At 37.0% G+C, this 19,770-nt stretch overlaps 1 protein-coding gene across 2 annotated transcripts in view; it reads left to right on the forward strand.

Annotated features, from left to right (window-relative positions):
* FBXL5 (F-box and leucine rich repeat protein 5) overlaps positions 1-19,770 on the forward strand; it is a 47,033-nt gene that overhangs the window by 5,492 nt on the left and 21,771 nt on the right. For both annotated transcript variants that reach the window (XM_050791652.1, XM_050791651.1), the window contains exons 2-5: positions 10,279-10,494; positions 14,390-14,485; positions 16,621-16,807; positions 18,613-18,795. In XM_050791652.1, coding sequence (XP_050647609.1) covers positions 10,360-10,494; positions 14,390-14,485; positions 16,621-16,807; positions 18,613-18,795 — 601 coding nt within the window. In that variant the 5' untranslated portion in view covers positions 10,279-10,359. The remainder of the gene's footprint in view (positions 1-10,278; positions 10,495-14,389; positions 14,486-16,620; positions 16,808-18,612; positions 18,796-19,770) is intronic.

The raw sequence follows: 19,770 nt of genomic DNA on the forward strand, positions 1-19,770 counted from the left end.
TAAGCTGAAGAGGCACTTTTGTGGAGATGATTCAGGGCCCTTTGCTAATGATTTTAAAACAATATTTAACATTCCACATATTTGTCAGTTTATGTTGGGGAAAGTCACATGGATATCTGCAAACCTCAGGCAGTCCCGTTTCTTGTGGAAATGATCCAACTACATAAAGCATTCAAATGACTACTGTTTAAGCATAGAAATCAACTTTTAGGAATTCTCAGAAATTGCATAGCATTATGCAGAACCATTGTCTACAGAAAAGAGGGGTGTTTCATAGTTAAGCCAGGCGATTGGAGAATGCCCAGGGTGTTCACTGCTAGGCCACACTCAAGACCAGCAATTTAAAGCAGTGACGTTGAATTTCAAATCTTAGCACTCCATCTTCTCCCTCCCTCCATTCTGAAAATTTAGAAATACCCAGTTCACACGTATTTGGAAACACCAGGACTGTCTAGGACAGTGGTTTGCAACCTCGGATGCTTATTAGCCTTAACCTAAAAACTATTAGAAATCCTGATGTTTATGTGACTAAAATTAGGATTTCACCCAGACATCAGTTATAGATGATTAAAGCTCTCCAGTTGAGTGCAGTATGCAGCTGAGGGTGAGAACCACTTATCTAGGAGAAGCATGAGGAATGGTTAAGCCATTAATGGAAAGGGTATATCCCTGAATTTTTTAGTTAGCAGTATTGTTGTGTTTTTATCCTCTCTGGCTTTTGAATTTGGTTCATTCAGACAACATTCTTTAATAGCAGGAAAGAAAAAAATTGGTCTCAAAAATCGAAAGTGGAAGTTGAGACTAACAGAATCCAAGTTTTCTCTCCAGTTTAAACTGTGGAGAGGTAGCCTACGATCAACTGAAATTATATGGAGAATTTTGTGCATGTGCCCATTTTCCTAGGGGGTTTGTAGCTTTCATCGATTTCCAGATGATTGTGACCTCCCAAAATAATCACAATTTAATTTACTTGCAGACTAGGCTCACCAGCCTTATTTTAAAATTTTCAACAAATTAGTCACTCTTTTTCTGTGTCTCTTCCTGGTGGTTGAGAATATTTGAACAAATTTTGAAAATGCAGTTGCTTTTTTACAAAATATCTGAGTCAAGTAAGGTTCTTTTCAGTAATGTTCCTATTTGCATAACTAGTTTAATAAAGCATTTTCAATTTGACATAGTGTAAGTCAAAATTATTACTAATTTTGAATTAATTAGATATAGTTAATGAGATTGTTGTATATGTTTATGAAGAAGATTAAAAGTCCAATTTTCTGAACTGAGACCGAGGAGATTTAGGGAAAAAAAAAACTGCATAGGAATTTTACATCCAGATTTCTTCTTGATAATGATAGCCAATGGAAATCTCTCTTAGGATGTCCTTTGGGAGCTAGAGTGGAAAATAATTATTTTGTAATGGCTCAGTAATCTTAAAGGAATTAAAGGAAGAGTACCTTGTTTGTTTTTATTCATTTATCATCTCACGTTTTGCCATTATCCTTTGGTTGTATAGACCAAGGATATCCCATTGAACACAGTTTACAATAAAACTATACAAAATGAGAACTAGTTTTTATGCTCAAACTAAAAAGGTACAAAATAGTTATTTCACTGTACTGTAGTCCAAATTTGGGCTCTGAATGCCCAGTTATTATAAAGAAGTCAGTTACTATTTTCAATACTGAACTTCTCAAGTACAATGTATTTTAGAAGCATCCATTTATTTGCTAGCATCAAGTAAACCACTTATATGCTTAAACTAGTTAGTATAATGTGTTCCAAAGTTATCTTAGTCTACTTATTTTTTAGGTAGAAAGTTGAATAGGATGAGAAAATAAAACAAATTTTCAAAAGCTGACAGATGTATGTCTTAGACCATTTTAAATATTGCTGTCTAATACCTGATTTAATACTTTGCCCATAGATTTCTTTTTACATTTGTAAAAAGTTTTATGGAAAGGATTTTCACCTTTGTTATCCAGACAACAGTGCTTTGAGTTATGTAAAGACAAAGTATTTCTGTTTTATTGCTGGGGACTTACAGGCCTAGATTAGCTAGGCCAAGGTTACATAAGCAGCTAGTGGTAGATCCGGATGGAAACCCAAGTCATTGTTAGGATTCCTAGTTTAATTTTCTTTATATTAAATCATAGTAGTTTATTTTTTGGGGAACAATGTGCTAAAAAATCTGTTAATTCACTGACCTTTCAAACTGGGATGATGTTAGTAAATATTTATATTGAATGACATCCTTTTTCCATTTTACTTCAGTTTATCAGTCTTTTCTCCAGTTCTCCAAGGTTAACGCCATTAATTCTGTCAGTGAGCATTGGAGTTTCTACCATCTACCCTGTAGTAGCTTGTACTACAGAAAGACGTTGGCAATGTGACATGTGGTCTCTACTCTCAAAAAGTTTACAGTCCAGTATGTAATAACATCTATGCTAGGATGGAAATCCAAACACGGTATAGTGGGAGCAAAGGGAGTTAGGTGGTCAGTTCCACATTAAAGTGTCAGGAGTGGTCTCTTTGAATTGATTTCTGAGGGAAGAGTAGGCTGTGGTTGTAAGGATGTGGTTAGTTCAGAGATTCCCAGGCTTATATATAAACCAGTTATTAAAAACTCAAGTAATGGAAGCCTTAAGGCGTGCCCAAATTTTTCAGGTAAGGGTATTAAAAGTGCTATTTACTTTTATTAAAGGATTTAATATATTTATACATTTATTTATACATATAGGACATTTTGTCACCCAAAACTCTTAGGTGGGAAGAAACGTAGAGTAATTTGAATATATTCTTTTTTTTAAAAAATGAGTGAGTATAACTTTATGGTCAGTTTTCCTTCCCCACCTCCCGGCCCCCCCACCCCTTTTTCTGCATACCTGTAACAATTTATTGACTGGCATTTGAGAAGATTGGCTTAGTGGAGAAAATATTGAATTGAGAGCTGTGGAAGAAGTAAAAGGGAATTTAATGAGTTCTTACTACATGTCTACATTGTTTCTTTTAATCTTCACAAGAACTAGGTAAGACAAATATTATCCTTCATTTAAAGTTGAGGAAACAGCTTTAGTGGTTAAGTAACTTACCCAGCTCATTCAACTAGTAATTAGTAGAGCCTCAATTTTAATCTTAGGATTTTTTTTCCCCTTCAGAAGCCCATGGGTTTTGCATTACCTTACTAGTTCGGCTACTTATTGGAAGCTCTATGATTTTTATGCAGAACAGTTTACCTGTGGGTCATTTTTTCCATCTGTAAATTTGATCAGATACTTACTAAGGTTTCTTCACTAAGTATAAGTCTCCCTTGATTAAATTAAAGCATTGTCTGAGTGAGTAGACAAAGTAAAAATGTATTTGGGTGAAGAATATTGGTGTTTTTGTTATGCATTTTTTTTTTTTTTTTTTTTTTTTTGAGACGGAGTCTCGCCCTGTCGCCCAGGCTGGAGTGCAGTGGCACGATCTCGGCTCACTGCAAGCTCCGCCTCCCGGATTCACGCCATTCTCCTGCCTCAGCCTCCCGAGTAGCTGGGACTACAGGCGCCCACAACCGCGCCCGGCTAAAAATTTTGTATTTTTAGTAGAGACGGGGAATAATATTGGTCTCGATCTCCTGACCTTGTGATCCGCCCGCCTCGCCTCCCAAAGTTTTGGGATTTTTTTTTTTTTTTTTTTTTTTGAGACAGAGTCTCGCTCTGTCGCCCAGGCTGGAGTGCAGTGGCCGGATCTCAGCTCACTGCAAGCTCCGCCTCCCGGGTTTACGCCATTCTCCTGCCTCAGCCTCCCGAGTAGTTGGGACTACAGGAGCCCGCCACCTCGCCCGGCTAGTTTTCTGTATTTTTTAGTAGAGACGGGGTTTCACCGTGTTAGCCAGGATGGTCTCGATCTCCTGACCTCGTGATCCACCCATCTCGGCCTCCCAAAGTGCTGGGATTACAGGCTTGAGCCACCGCTCCTGGCTGCCATTTTCTTATCTATTTTTGAATGTGCTGTATTGTCTTTAAGTGACATACCACTTTTGAGAATCAGTTTGAAACCAGGCTGTAATACTTGATTTATCACTGTAGAATGTTTGAGACAGAAAGTCAGTTATAGGTTGGGCGCAGTGGCTTATGCCTGTATCCCAGCACTTTGGGAGGCCAGGGCAGGTGGATCATGAAGTCAGGAGTTCAAGACCAGCCTGGCCAGAATGGTGAAACCTCGTCTCTACAAAAAATACAAAAATTAGCCGGGCGTGGTGGCGGGGTCCTGTAATCCCAGCTACAGGGGAGGCTAAGGCAGAATTGCTGGAATCCAGGAGGCAGAGATTGCAGCGAGCTGAGATTATGCCATTGCAATCCAACCTGGGCGACAGAGCAAGACGCTGTCTCAAAAAAAAAAAAAAAAAAAAATCAGTTATAAATCCTTTTAAAATGTGGAAGGTACCATGTTACTATTTGTTAATTATGTGTGTCCTTTTATATATGTAAGTTCTTTGTTGAATTTGTGAGGCATCAGAGTATGTAACTTTATAGGTCACTAGGAACCTTTATATTTTACTGTAGAAGAGTGCTCTTCAAAATGTGACCTGTGACCTATTAGTAGTAGGTCATAAATTTCTTTTGTGGGTCAGGAACAGCATTAAAAATTTAAATGGAAAAGTAAGTATTAGAGTACATCACAGATTAGAGAGGGAAATACTGTTCCCTGAAATTTGTTTGAGTGTTTGTGATGGGTGTGAATCTGGATTACACTATATTTCATACTAAAGGTCATGGTTAACAGTGTTTGAAAAACAGTTTTCTAGAGCAACATTTCTGAACCAAAGCACTGTTGACGTTTTGAGGTAGATGCGTCTTTTTTATGGGGGCTATCCTGTGCCTTGTAGGCTGTTTAGCCACCATCCTTGACTTTTATCCACTAGGTGTCAGTAGTACATTTCCAGTGGTGACAACCAAAACTGCCTCCAGATTTTGCCTTTTATCTCTGGGGGATGGGTAGGGGGGTGGCAAAATTACTGCCTTGGTGAGAACTGTTGCTTTGGAGCAAATGTTCTTTCTAACAATTTACTCTCTCGGATCTGAAAAGATAGCTTTATTAATGGGACTAACGTTGTATCTGTAGAAAAGCCATAGATGTTAGAGTTTTAGGGACTTGGTCTTGGTTTTGTTGTTTACTAGTTGTATGATGTGGGGTAAGTTTTTTTCCTGAGCCTGTTTGTTAGACTATAAAATGAGGATTTTAATACCTACTCTTTAGATGTGGACGGAGTAAGTTGCCCAGGCTTTTTGGCGCGATCTCGGCTCACTGCAGCTGTTTTCTCCTGCCTCAGCCTCCTGAGACTGGGATAAAATTTTTTGTAGTAGAGACGGGGTTTCATTGGTCTCGATACCTATCTCCCAAAGTTTACAGAGCCACCGCGCCCGGCCTTGTTTTAATAATTAAATATATAACAACACTAGGGTAATTTCTCACATATCTTTGGCTTCAGTATGTCCCAGAAATTATTAGTGTCCAGGTTTTTTTCCTCTATAAAGTCTGTATGTGAAGACAAACAATTTTAAAAACTATTCATATAAACAGATGTCAAAAAAGTTAGAATGTGTATATTCTGGTATATTCTGGTTCTTTTTTTTTTTTTTTTGAGACGTAGTCTCGCTCTGTCTCCAGGCTGGAGTGTGGTGGTGTGATCTTGGCTCACTGCAACCTCTGCCTCCCAGGTTCAAGCCATTCTTCTGCCTCAGCCTCTCGAGTACCTGGGACTACAGGCGTGTGCCACCATGTCCAGCTAATTTTTGTAGTTTTAGTAGAGATGGGGTTTCACCATGTTGGCCTAGATCTCTAGACCTCGTGATCCACACGCCTTGGCCTTCCAAAGTGCTGGGATTACAGGTGTGAACCACCGTGCCGGCCCTGGTTATTCTTTTAACTGCTAAATTTACTAACTTTAGGTACCAGGTTAAAAACATTTGCACTTTTCATCGCGCCACTGCACTCCAGCCTGGGCAACAGCGTGAGACTCCGTCTCAAAAAAAAAAAAAAAAAAAAAAAAAAAAAAAAACAACAAAAAAAAACATTTGCACTTTTCATATGGAGAAAAACTGAGTTGGGTAGTATCTTTAAGGACTTTTCTGTCTGTTGCTCTTTTTTTTTTTTTTTTGGCTTTGTTTTCACTTCATCAAATCAACAAACATGTTGAGGATTTAATGTAGATAAAAATCTTATTTCCTCAACCTGTTGTACAAAATATTTTATATTCTCCACCAAGAATTTAACTTGATCTGTTAATCTGTTGATCATTTTTTCCCAGCTTTATTGAGGTATAATTGACAAATAAAAATTATATATATTCAAGGTGTACAATGCGATGGTTTGATATACATGTACATCGTATAATGATTACCAAAATCAAATTAACACATCCATCACCACAAATAATTACCCTTTGTGTGGGAGTGGTAAGGACACAGAAGATGTACTCTCAGCAAATTTCAAGTACATAATACAGTATTATTAGCTATAGTCATTGTACTGTACTTTATATCCCCAGAACATACTCATCTTAGAACTGAAAGTTAGTGTTCTTTGTTCGGCATCCCCCATTTTCTCCATCCCCCGCTCCCTGACAACCATCTTTCATACTCTCTGCTTCTATGAGTTCTACTTTAGATTCCATATATAGTGAGATCATACATTATTTGTCTCTCCGTATCTGGCTTATTTCACTTAGCTGTTTTCCAGGTTCATCTGTGTTGTTGCAAATGACAGGATTTCCTTTTTTATGACTGAATAATATTTTGTTGTATATATCACATTTTCTTTACCCATTTGTGGTCAAGCACTCCAATTGGCTCCATATCTTGGCTATTATGAATAATACTGCATTGAACATGGGAGTGCAGATATCTCTTAGAGATCTGAATTTTATTTACTTTGAACATATACTCAGGAATGGGATTGCTGGAACTTATGAAAATTACATTTTTGATTTTTTGAGGAATTTCCATACTGTTTTCCATAATGGCTGTACTAGTTTCTTTGTAATGATATTTTATTTTAGTCTGAGTACAGAATTAATAACGGAAAAGCCTACTAAGTAAGGCTTGCAGATGCCTAGGTAGTGTTTATATTCTGTGTTCTTTATATTATTAAATTGTCACAGGTAGCCAGGTGCAGTGGCTTGTGCCTATAATCTCAGCAACTCAGGATGCTGAGCCAGGAGGATCACTTGAAGCCAGGACTTTTAAGACCAGCTTGGGCAACATAGTGAGACCCCATCTCTAAAAGATAAAGGAGTAACTAGGTGTGGTGCACACCACACCTGTAGTTCCAGCTATTCGGGAGGCTGAGGCCAGCAGGAGGATCACTTGAGCCCAGGAGTTCGAGGTTGCAGTGAGTTATGATCATGCCACTGCACTGCAGCCTGGGCAACAGAGCAAGACCCTGTCTCAAAAAAATTCTCACAAGAACTCTGTGAGGTAGTTAATATTATTAGCCCTGTTTTACAGATGAAGAAACTGAGGTACAAAGAAATGTAATGACTTGCTGGCAGAATGGATTACACCTAGGCAATCTTGCCCCAGAGTCAGTGCTTTTAACTACTGTGCTAGATTAGCTGGATATAGATTCTCTCTGTAGTTTAGAATCTCTTTATATAGTTACTATAGTTAATTTGGCTGTCAGTTTGTGGCACGAAACAAATCTTTACCTTAGTGTGTTATTAGATCTAAAAGAATTTCTAATAGTCTAATGAGAATATATGCAAAATTCCCTGTATGTCTTTTAAGATATTATTTTTCTTAACTCATGTTAGGGCCTTACAGTCTTCCTTTGATATCCTCCTATTTTGTGGGAGATTGTTTTCAGGACACCCATGGATACCAAACTCCATGGATGCTCAAGTCCCTTATATAAAATAGCATAGTACTTGCATGTAACTTACACGTCTTCCCGTATGATTTAAATCATCTTTAGATTACTTATAATACATAATACAGTGAAAATCCTATGCATATAGTTGTTATATTGTTTTTTATTGTTATTTTTACTTTTTATTTTTTTCAATATTTTCTTTTCTTTCTTTTTTTTTTTTTTTTGAGAAGGAGTCTTGCTTTGTTGCCCGGGCTGGAGTGCAGTGGCATGATCTCGGCTCACTGCAACCTCCGCCTCCTGGGTTCAAGTGATTCTGCTGTCTCAGCCTCCCGAGTAGCTGGGACTACAGGCATACACCACCACTGCCTGCTAATTTTTGTGTTTTTAGTAGAAACAGCGTTTCACCATGTCAGGCTGGTCTCGAACTCCTGACCTCAGGAAATCCACTCACCTCAGCGTCTGAAAGTACTGGGATTACAGGTGTGAGACACCATGCCCAGCCTTTTACAATCCACAGTTGGTTGAACCTGTGGTTTCTGTATCCCCACGGAGGCTGACTGTGTTTACTTTTTGCCATTAAAAAAATAATACCTAGCGTTAATGGTTTCTTTTGATTTGTGCCCTGCTTCTACTAAGGCTATTTTTAAGTTTGCTTTTTTTTTTCCCCAAAAAATGATACATGATAATGTTTGTAGAGATTAGCCACTAATGAATTTTATTGTAATCTTGTGTGGCATTTCTTATGATTTAAAAAAAAAATCTATAATATGTATTTAACCAAATCTGTCTTACCTGTGTTTTTTGTGTGGCTTAAGAGCCAAGCATCACTTTTACATTTTTAAATAGTTGGAAAAAATCAAAAGAAGAGTAGTATTTTGTGACATGTGAAAAACATATAATTTTGAATTTCAGTGTTTATAAAGTTTTATGAAAATATAACTACAGTCATTCATTTACATATTGTCTATGACTACTTTTGTGCTACAACTGCTGAGTTAAATAATTGCTACGGACCACATGGCCTGCAAAAGTTAAAACATTTGTTATCTGTCCTTTTATAGAAAAGTTGCCAATTCTTGCTCTAGATGATTTACTTGTGTATTGCAGTTAACTGTTCATTGTCTTATTTGCCTTCACTGGAATGGAAACTCCATAAAGGCAAGAAATCTTTGTTTTGTTCATTGATATATCCCAAGTACCGAAGAACAGTGTTTACCTCATAATAGCTACTCAGTAAATATTTGTATAGAGTAAAAAATGTATGACTTTATAAAAAATGAATATTTAATTTTCAAAATGATAATAGCTAATGTTTATTGAGTACCAACAACCATGTGAAATACAGATGTTTTATTATACCCATTTAACATCAAGGTTAAACTAACACATTAACAAAAGTAGGCCAGGCGTGGTGACTCCTGCCTGTAATCCAGCACTTTGGGAGGCCGAGACGGGTGGATCATGAGGTCAGGAGTTCAAGACCAGCCTGGCCAAGATGGTTAAACCCTGTCTCTACTAAAAAATACAAAAATTAGCCAGTCGCGGTGGTGGGCACCTGTAATCCCAGCTACTTGGGAGGCTGAGGCAGGAGAATCGCTTGAACTTGGGAGGCAGACTCTGCAGTGAGCCGAGACCATACCACTGCATTCTAGCCTGGGCGACAGAGCAAGACTCCATCTCAAAAAAAAAAAAAAAAAAAAAAAAAAAGAAAGAAAAGTAACTTACCCAGGGTTGCACAGTTAAATAATGGTAGAACCGGTATCCCATCCTAGAGAATCTGACTTTAGAACTGGTTCACTGTAAGTGACTCTTAAAATGCATAATCCATACTACCTTTTATAGAAGATAGTTAATTCTGTTATGTATAGTACGAATAATTTTGTTTTAGGAGCTTGTATGTCATCTGTTTTGATGCTGTGTCATCAGACTGTCATTCCAGCTGATGACAGGCAATAAGCTTAGATTATGTTCCATTTTAGGAATACTAGATACTTTAGAAAGCAAGTCTAGGAGGTATGGTGTTAGTAGCTTTTCCCCTTTCATCTACTTGTTGTATTTAACCAAATCAAGTTTCCCTCTTTAAAATATCTGCCTGCCTGTATTTAGCATACATATAGAGTAATGAAATTTTAGGTTTAGAAGGGGCGTGGTTTAATCTCTTCTATTTAAAGAAACGATGATTTGTGCACGTATCGTTTTTCTGTATCACCAAGCCCTCCAGACAGCAAACCAACATCTTCCTGGCCTAGTGTACTTTTTAATATACTATTATAACTTGTTAATTTATGAATTTCCTTTATTTGTACTTTAACCAAGTGTAAGGGAAGTATCATGCTGTGTGCAAAAGTGAATAGGGATGTATTTGAATATTTTTTATTTGTGCATATTTGCACGTATTTATTACACTTTTCTTTTTAAATTTTTATTCAGCTTTCTAAAACCAATTTTTCCAACAACAACGATTTCCGTGCTCTTCTGCAGTCTTTGTATGCTACTTTCAAGGAGTTCAAAATGCATGAGCAGATTGAAAATGAATACATTATTGGTTTGCTTCAACAACGCAGCCAGACCATTTATAATGTACATTCTGACAATAAACTCTCTGAGATGCTTAGCCTCTTTGAAAAGGGACTGAAGAATGTTAAGGTAAGTTTTCAAAAATGGATATTTAACTGTCAAAACTTGTGCCATCTTCTGGTATGTCATTGGCAAAACTTGTCACTGTTTTATAGTAAATGATGTAATGTTAAAAAAAAATTATTGCCGGGCACGGTGGCTCACGCCTGTAATCCCAGCACTTTGGGAGGCCGAGGCGGGCGGATCACGAGGTCAGGAGATTGAGACCATCCTGGATCCTGGCTAACACGGTGAAGCCCCGTCTCTACTAAAAATGCAAAAAATTAGCTGGGCATGGTGGTGGCAGGTGCCTGTAGTCCCGGCTACTCGGGAGGCTGAGGCAGGAGAATGGCGTGAACCCGGGAGGCAGAGCTTGCAATGAGCCAAGATCGCGCCACTGTACTCCAGCCTGGGCAATAGAGCGAGACTCTGTCTCAAAAAAAAAAAAAAAATTGTTTTGTCACTTGTGAAAGATGGCAAGGAAGACTATTTAAAAAGAACTGCTGCAGTGGGGAGTTTGCAGTAGTGGAGAGAGAGATCAGGCCCAACATTGAATACAGTAAGGACAAGTAGGGATTTATATCCAAGTGGCAAAGTGGGAAGAGTGGGTGGAAAACTACTGAGGAAACATCAAGGCCAAGGGGATTCTTGCTAGACTAACTATAAAATTCTTGCTGAAGGCAGGAGGATAATAACATATTGAAGGATGAGTAGTTTGATCAGATGTAGAGAGTGATCAGATACTAAGACTGAGAGATTTTTCACTAAACCAATTCAGCAGGATTTTTGCTAAAACTGGACTAAGCAGGACAAGAACAGAGTATAAGGTCAGGCCTAAGTTGAGAAGAGGGCCCAGAGGAGCCTGATTCAGGTTTGATGAGAGTCTTTATCAGTTACCTCTTTATTATTGTTTAATAAAATTTTATAATGAATACTACTCACCAAGTCTTAAAGCTGTTTTTCTAAGTTGAAGTTTTAATTAGAAAATTTTTACATTCTGTTAACATTTGCTGAATTATTAAAGGAAAGCTATCAATCCAGTTAATGGTGACCAAAGGTATAATTATTACTTAGAATGAATAAACACTTTAATTTTGTAAATTGTACTTGTTTTAGAATTGAATGCCAGCCAGGTGCAGTGTGCAGTGGCTCACACCTGTAGTCCCAGCACTTTGGGAGGCCGAGGCTAGTGGATCACTTGAGGTCAGGAGTTCTAGACCAGCCTGGCCAACATAGTGAAAACCTTTCTCTCCTAAAAATATAAAAATTAGCCAGACATAGTGGCAGGCGCCTATAATCCCAGCTGAGGCAGGAGAATTGCTTGAACCTGGGAGGTGGAGGTTGCAGTGAGCCAAAGATGTTACTGGGTATAGTTTAGGATAATGATGTAGAGAGACTTTCTTCTTAATTACATTTATATATTATAGGATTTTGAAATTTGATCTCAGTTATTTCCCTTCTGGCTTGGTGAAGCGTAAGCTTAAGTTATAGCTCTTTTAAGCCATCATATACTCTTCACCTAGAGATTTATGTTCTGGAAAGGCTGTTCTGCAGGTTAGGGAGGATGGATTAAAGATAAAAGACTAAAGGAGGAAGACCATTATTAAACATTATTCTAATAGTTTCTGGAAGAATACTCAGTAGCTACTTGGTGGGGAGGTGTGGGAGGTTTGGTAGGGGTAGGGTACTAGATAGTAATATTAATAGAAGGGAGATTTACTTTTTTATTGAATATTCTTTTATATTCTTCAAATTTTTTATCATATTATGTATTGCCACATGAATGCACCTTCAATAAGATCTGAACTATAGTTATGACTAGTGGAAATAAAGGGGAGGGGATCAGACTTGAGAGTTATGTAGGAAATAAAATTGATAGAATATAGTGATTATACTTAAAGGGAGGAGGAAAGAAAAGAAATAAAAATGAGGATTCAGCCTGACTTTCTAGAGCATATAGAAGAGGGTCAGGAAATAAAAAGATTCATTCTTGACATATTAGGTTTGAACTGCTTGTGTATCCAGATGGGCATTTATGAATAGGAGGTGATAAAGATGAATTTCATGGTCAGAAGAGTGACCCAGTATGAAAAATCAAATTTGATAGTTATTATTAGCATATAAGTAGGAATGGAAGCCATGTGGATACGCTTAGGGAAAATGTGTAAAGTCATAAGAGAATAAGACATTGGATTGAATATTGGGAAGCAGTTGAATAAATTAGTTCTGGAAAAAGAGACCAGAGAGGACTTAACAGAGATGAAATATTTTCATATTTTAAGTTTTCATAGGCTGGGCATGGTGGCTCATCCCTGTAATTCCAGCACTTTGGGAGGCTGAGGCGTGCAGATCACTTGAGGTCAGGAGTTCGAGACCAGCCTGGCCAACGTGATGAAACCCCATCTCTACTAAAAATACCAAAAAAATTAGCTGGGAATTGTGATGTGCACCTGTAGTCCCAGCCACTCAGGAGGCTAGATGGGAGAATAGCTTGAACCTCAGCTTGCAGCAAGCTGAGATTGTGCCACCACATTCCAGCCTGGGCGACAGAGCAAGACTTGTCCCCAAAAAAAAAAAAAAGTTTTCATTATTTTGTAAATTTCCTACATGCTTTGAGAGTGCTGATATAGAAGTGGGAAAATGTAATTCTAGGTTATGAGGAAGAACTTTATAGTTCCTTAGAATTGCCCAGAATTAGAATGATTTGCTTCAAGATACAGTGAGTACCTTGCCTTTAGAAGTGTTGATATTGATATATATGACCTTACATCAAGTAAAATTTTTTTTTTTGAGACAGAGTCTTGCTGTGTCACCCATGCTGAGGTGCAGTGGTGTAATCTCGGCTCATGGCAACCTCCTTCTCTCAGGTTCAAGCAATTCTCCCTGCCTCAGCCTCCCGGATAGCTGGGATTACAGGTGCCCATCATTATACCCAGCTAATTTTTGTATTTTTAGTAGAGATGGGTTTCGCTGCATTGAGCAGGCTGGTCTTGAACTCCTGACATCAGGTGATCCACCTGCCTCTGCCTCCCAAAGTGTTGGGATTACAGGTGTGACCCACTGCGCCCAGCAGCATAATGTTAACAGGTACAGTTGACCATTGAACAACATGGGGATTAGGGTTGCCAACACCCTGTGCTGTTAAAAATCCATGTATAACTTTTGAATCTCTCAAAACTTATAGCCTGCTACTGTTGACTGGAAGCCTTACCAATAACATAAAACGATTAACAATTATTTCATATATTGTATGTAATATATATATACTGGATTCTTACAATAAGGTAAGCTAGAGAAAAGAAAATGTTACTAAGAACATCATATGGAAGAAAAAATATATTCACTATTTATTAAGTGGAAGTGGATCATCATAAATGTCTTTATCCTCATTGTCCTCACATTGAGTAGGCTGAGGAGGAAGAAGAGGTGAGGTTGGTCTTGCTGTTGCAGGGGTGGGAGAGGCAGAAGAAAATTGGTATTTAAGTGAACCCGCACAGTTCAAACCTGTGTTGTTCAAGGGTCAACTATATTCTGAATTTTTTAGTGGAGGAGACACTAGATGACCATAAAGGGATTCCGTAATGATACAGTCCATTAGGCTTGGAGATACATTAAGACAACTGACATTTATAAATTATATAAATATATGATTAGAAATCAAATCAATAGAAGTTATGGGCAGATACTTGCTATTTTTAGGCTTTTTGTGATATTTTAAAAATATAGGGTTACATACATTACTAAAGTAATCCAAAGCTTACTGTTTTACGGCATCTTTTATGCTAAAAGTAGAGAAACCACTTTGCAATTTCTCTATTTTTTTTTTTCCAGAGGTTTTATGTCACATTTTAAACTGCCTTCCTGGGACCAGACATAATTAATGAAGCAAAACTTTTATAAAAATGTATTTTTTTTTGGTTTCCAGAATGAATATGAACAGTTAAATTATGCAAAACAACTGAAAGAGAGATTGGAGGCTTTTACAAGAGATTTTCTTCCTCACATGAAAGAGGAAGAGGAGGTAAGCATACTTTTTCCCTCTTGTGATTTAGATTTATAACATTCTTAAAATACTATTTTGCTTCAGAGGATCTTCAAAATAATGCATAGGAAGATGTGTCTGGTTGATGGAGAGAAGAACTCAGTTCTTTTTGGGAACTGAAGAAAACCCAAGGGGGAAAAAAAAAACATTTGTTTTGTTTTCTCAGAAAGGTTGTTGCTTTTCATTGAATAGATGATTTAATTAATTTACTCAGGAAATAATTTTCTTTTTTGTAAATGGCTCTGTCTTAAATGTTAATAACTTATGCTACCCTAATGTCTTTTCAGAACCTTTAGAGGATTCTTTAAACTTCTAAATTTTTTTTACATTTTCATGCTGTGTTTAAAGATTTTTTTAAGTTTTGGTTTTTTTTTTTTTTTTTTTTTTTTTTTTTTTTTTTTTTTTTTTTTCCAGTAGTGTACTTTAGTATTTAAATGGTGGTTTTAAATTTATTAGCCTTGACTGGACATGGTGGTTCACATCTATAATCCCAGCACTTTGGGAAGCTGAGGCAGGAGGGAGGATTGCTTGAGCTCATAAGTTCAAGACCAGCCTGGGAAAAATAGCGAGACTTCATCTCTGCTAAAAATTTAAAAAATCAGCTGGGCATGATGGCATGTGCCTGTCATCCCAGCTACTTGGGAGCTTGAGGTGAGAGGATTGCTTGAGCCCAAGAAGTTGAGACTGCAATGAGCCGTGATTGCACCGTGGTACTTCAGCCTGGGTAATAGAGCAAGACCATGTCTCCAAACAAACAAACAAAGACATTTATTAGTCTTAAGCCTACTATACATGTATTAGGGTATCATTGAATGAATGGGCAAAACGTTTTCCCTTTTTCTTCTGTCTCTAAAATTTGGGATGAATATCAGAGTTAGAAATAGATAAATGATTTTATGAGGAACTGAATACCTGTTCAACTGTAAGTCAGTTATTGTAGAGATTCTCAACTATAGCTTCACCTTATAATCAAATTGATATTTAAACAAACAAAAGAAACCCCAACAGTATTTTAAGCCCTTTACAGACAAATTACATCAGAGTTAAATCAGAGGACATGCATTGACTTGGGTATTTTTTCAGGGCCCCCCAACTCATTGTAATATACAGCCAGTGTTGAAACCACTGAATTAGTAGACTGACCAGTGTTTTTGAACTGTATGATACCCATCACAATTATCTGTGGAAGTGAAAACAAAACAAAAAAAGCCTTGTTTCCAACCTCTAAAGATTCTAATTCTGTAAATTGGAGGTTGGGACTAAGCATCTGTTTAGCAGAAGAAATCTCCATGGATAATTCTTATAGGAACCACTGTTGTAAAATAAGGATTTGAGGGAACATTTCTAAAATCCAGAAACAGTATTGAAAAGTTAAGTGTTTCAGTAGAGTTCTGACTTTTATGGTTCCAATACCCTGGGAACCATTCTCATGTGAGGCAGAGGCCCAGTTTGGGTGGAGTTCGGTTACTCTAGTACCAGAAGGCAGTTAACTGACCTAAACATCTAACAGAATGATTAAGAGTGTTTGACAGATTCTATAAAGGGAAAGCCTTCTGGTCCTCATACTTTAAAATAGTTTGGGATTGATTTATTAACTGGAGAAACCATAACAAGAGGGATATATTTTATTTATTTATTTTCTTTGAGATGGAGTTTTGCTCTTGTTGCCCAGGCTGGAGTGCAATGGCACAGTATCGGCTTGCCGCAACCTCTGCCTCCTGGGTTCAAGCGATTGTCCTGCCTCAACCTCTCGAGTAGCTGGGATTATAGGCATGCGCCACTATGCCCGGCTAATTTTGTATTTTTAGTAGAGACAGGGTTTCTCTATGTTGGTCAGGTTGGTCTTGAACTCCTGACCTCAGGGAACCTACCCGCCTTGGCTTCCCAAAGTGCTGGGATTACAGGCGTGAGCCACTGCGCCTGGCCAGGATCTTCTTGATATACTTTTCTCTGCAATTTTTAGATAAACTAACTCAGTGGTAACAACTACAATTTTTATCTTTTTGAGATATATGATCATAATACGACATTTGAGCTGTTAATAATTTAAAAGGGTGTAGAGTGAAACAACACGAATTAAGCATCTTTCCTCATGAATATTTTGTTTAATTTAGGTTTTTCAGCCTATGTTAATGGAATATTTTACCTATGAAGAGCTTAAGGATATTAAAAAGAAAGTGATTGCACAACACTGCTCTCAGAAGGACACTGCAGAACTCCTTAGAGGTCTTAGCCTATGGAATCATGCTGAAGAGCGACAGAAATATTTTAAATATTCTGTGGATGAAAAGTCAGATAAAGGTGAGATTCATATATATAGATAAAGAACAATTTATTACTTATAAGGTCATTGACATCTTACTGATATGAATTGTAGATTTTGGTTGAGGAATAATTTAAGTTAGGCCTGTACTGTGGTCAGTTAAAGGCGTTATTTTCATGTATCAATTTAATTGAAGACAATGGTTCTCATTTTAGAATTCAGTGTTGTGTATGATAATTTAACATATACTTGGGACGTATTCAGTGTAGTGTTTCTTGAATGAATTTATATATGAGTGAATCCAAATTATTGAAAACTACCAGTACAGAGCACTGGCCTGCTCAAAACTGAGCAGTCAAAATTGTTGAAAACTACCATTACACAGAGCACTTTTGTGGTATCATCCTGCTTCCTGAGCTTTATTGACCATAGTGGCTGCTTTTCTCTTTCCTTGTGTTTTTTCATTGGTTTTCAAAATCAGTTATGTTTATAATTTATTTTCATCCTTTCCTGTGTATCATTTTTTCAGCTTGTATCCAGTAATATTCAGAGGAACAAGTACTAGAGGCAGAGTTTTTCTGTGTTGTTACTCTGAAAATACAGATGAGAAAGGCAAATAAAGTTTATTTTTTAAAAAATAAACTACTTCCTCAGTAATTATTTATGTTCACTTCTTCAAGATTGGCGGCAGCAATGGGATTTCTGTTAAAATAGCTTGGAGTTTTTTGAAATTGGTCCTTTTATTTTTATTTAACAATGTAGGTGAAATGCATGTTGAAACAAATAATTTTACAAGTTAAGCAATAATTAATCCCATAAAGCTTGTATGCCTTACTCTGAAATATAGCTTGTGCTTTAGTTACCAAGCTAAGACTTGTTGTGTCTGGTTTAATTGTAATTATAACATGGGATTTAAAAGCATCACACTTACTACATTTTATTTTCCCACTCCTTCAAAGCAAATTGTAGCTGTATTATGTTTAAAATATTTGGCATTTTAAAAGTGGTAGTTTAAAGAATGTGATCATAGCGTTTCTATATTTAAGTTACTTCGTGAAACAAATCAGGTATATAAAGTACTCAAATTCTTCATATGACTTTAATGATGAATCTCTTATATTTTTTATTGTAACACCTCATTTTCATTTTTATTTTGGAAATTATTACTGAAATAATAGGTTTATATATCCATAAGTACTTCCTGCAATAGTTGCTGACAAAAGATTCCTTATCAACGTGAAACAACATCAGAAATATTTGCATTTTGTCGTGTCACCTGCGACATAAATAATTGAAGTAGTTTAAAGCACCTCTAGGTTAAGGCAGTCAGATTTCGCAGACCTCTTGTATGAAATGTGAAAATCAAAGAGGGAATACAAGGAAGATTATTGACAGGAGTCATAATGCATAAATGGAAAAGGTCATGAGATTTGTGTGTGTCATTAAAAATGCCTTGGAGATCTCATAATCTGGCTGACTCTATACTTGTTGATTTAAAGCTGTATAACCTGTTTGGTTCCTTTTTCAAGTGATGCTACTTAATGCTACAAAGTGAGTATTGTTTTCTCTGTGATGCCTTTGTAAGAGGAAGTTAATTCTGTGTTCATTATTGTAGCTCCCACTGATGAAGTATGATTTGGGCCATGATAGTTTAACCCTACTTGTTCTTAACAAGTTTAACATCCCCATGTTACCTCTAATACATGTTATTTCATTTTCACATCTTGCAAGCAGGAAGGAGTTGACTTCAGGCACTGGATTTTGTTTATAGAAATGTGATTGTAATTTCTTATTGCATTTGCTCTTTAGCCTTTACTGGTCAAGTTTTTCTTTTTTATTTCAGAAGCTGAAGTGTCAGAACAATCCACAGGTATAACCCATCTTCCTCCTGAGGTAATGCTGTCAATTTTCAGCTATCTTAATCCTCAAGAGTTATGTCGATGCAGTCAAGTAAGCATGAAATGGTCTCAGCTGACAAAAGCTGGATCGCTTTGGAAACATCTGTACCCTGTTCATTGGGCCAGAGGTAGGTAAATGGGTTTTAAAAATATTTTCATTTTTTTTTGTAAATGAATATTTATTTACATGAATCAGCAATGCCAGGGAGGGAAACTCTGAGAGATTCATCAAAAAGTAGATTTTATAGTTAGATGATGTGTTTTTGGTATATATATTTTTGGAAAACTAGCAATGCTGAAATTCATGGGTAAATTATAATGGTGTCTGCAATTAAAAAAATTAGGAAAATATATTTGTGGGAGGGGATGCAAAAAGATTGACAAAATGATAATTATTGAAGATAGGTGATAGATACATGGGGATTCATTATGCTAGTTCTTTCTGCTTTTGACTGTTTTTCAGAATTAAAAGTTAAAAATAAAATTAGTATGCTTTCGGCCGGGCGCAGTGGCTCAAGCCTGTAATCCCAGCACTTTGGGAGGCCGAGACGGGCGGATCACGAGGTCAGGAGATCGAGACCATCCTGGCTAACACAGTGAAACCCCGTCTCTACTAAAAAATACAAAAAACTAGCCGGGCGAGGTGGCGGGCACCTGTAGTGCCAGCTACTCAGGAGGCTGAGGCAGGAGAATGGCGTAAATCCGGGAGGCGGAGCTTGCAGTGAGCTGAGATCCGGCCACTGCACTCCAGCCTGGGTGACAGAGCAAGACTCCGCCTCAAAAAAAAAAAAAAAAAAAAAAATTAGTATGCTTTCAAAACTGCTTTAAGTAATTATGTTTAATAATAATTATATGAATATTTTAAAAATACAGAATAAATTCTATAAAATTTAAGGGTGATATACCATTATGGCTCCATTTGGGTGATGGCTCAAAATAATTGTGAATCTGTTTCTGTCTTTGACCTATCTTTATTTGATTGGTAATGCCACATTCTCTGAATCACAGTTTCATATAATATCATTATAGTAAATTACTTTCACATGTGAACAGTTAAAGACAATTTTCTTTTCATCAGCATATAATGCAGTTATGGGTTAAAT

Source organism: Macaca thibetana, chromosome 5 (genome assembly GCF_024542745.1).
Source record: "Macaca thibetana thibetana isolate TM-01 chromosome 5, ASM2454274v1, whole genome shotgun sequence".
Classification (NCBI taxonomy): domain Eukaryota; kingdom Metazoa; phylum Chordata; class Mammalia; order Primates; family Cercopithecidae; genus Macaca; species Macaca thibetana.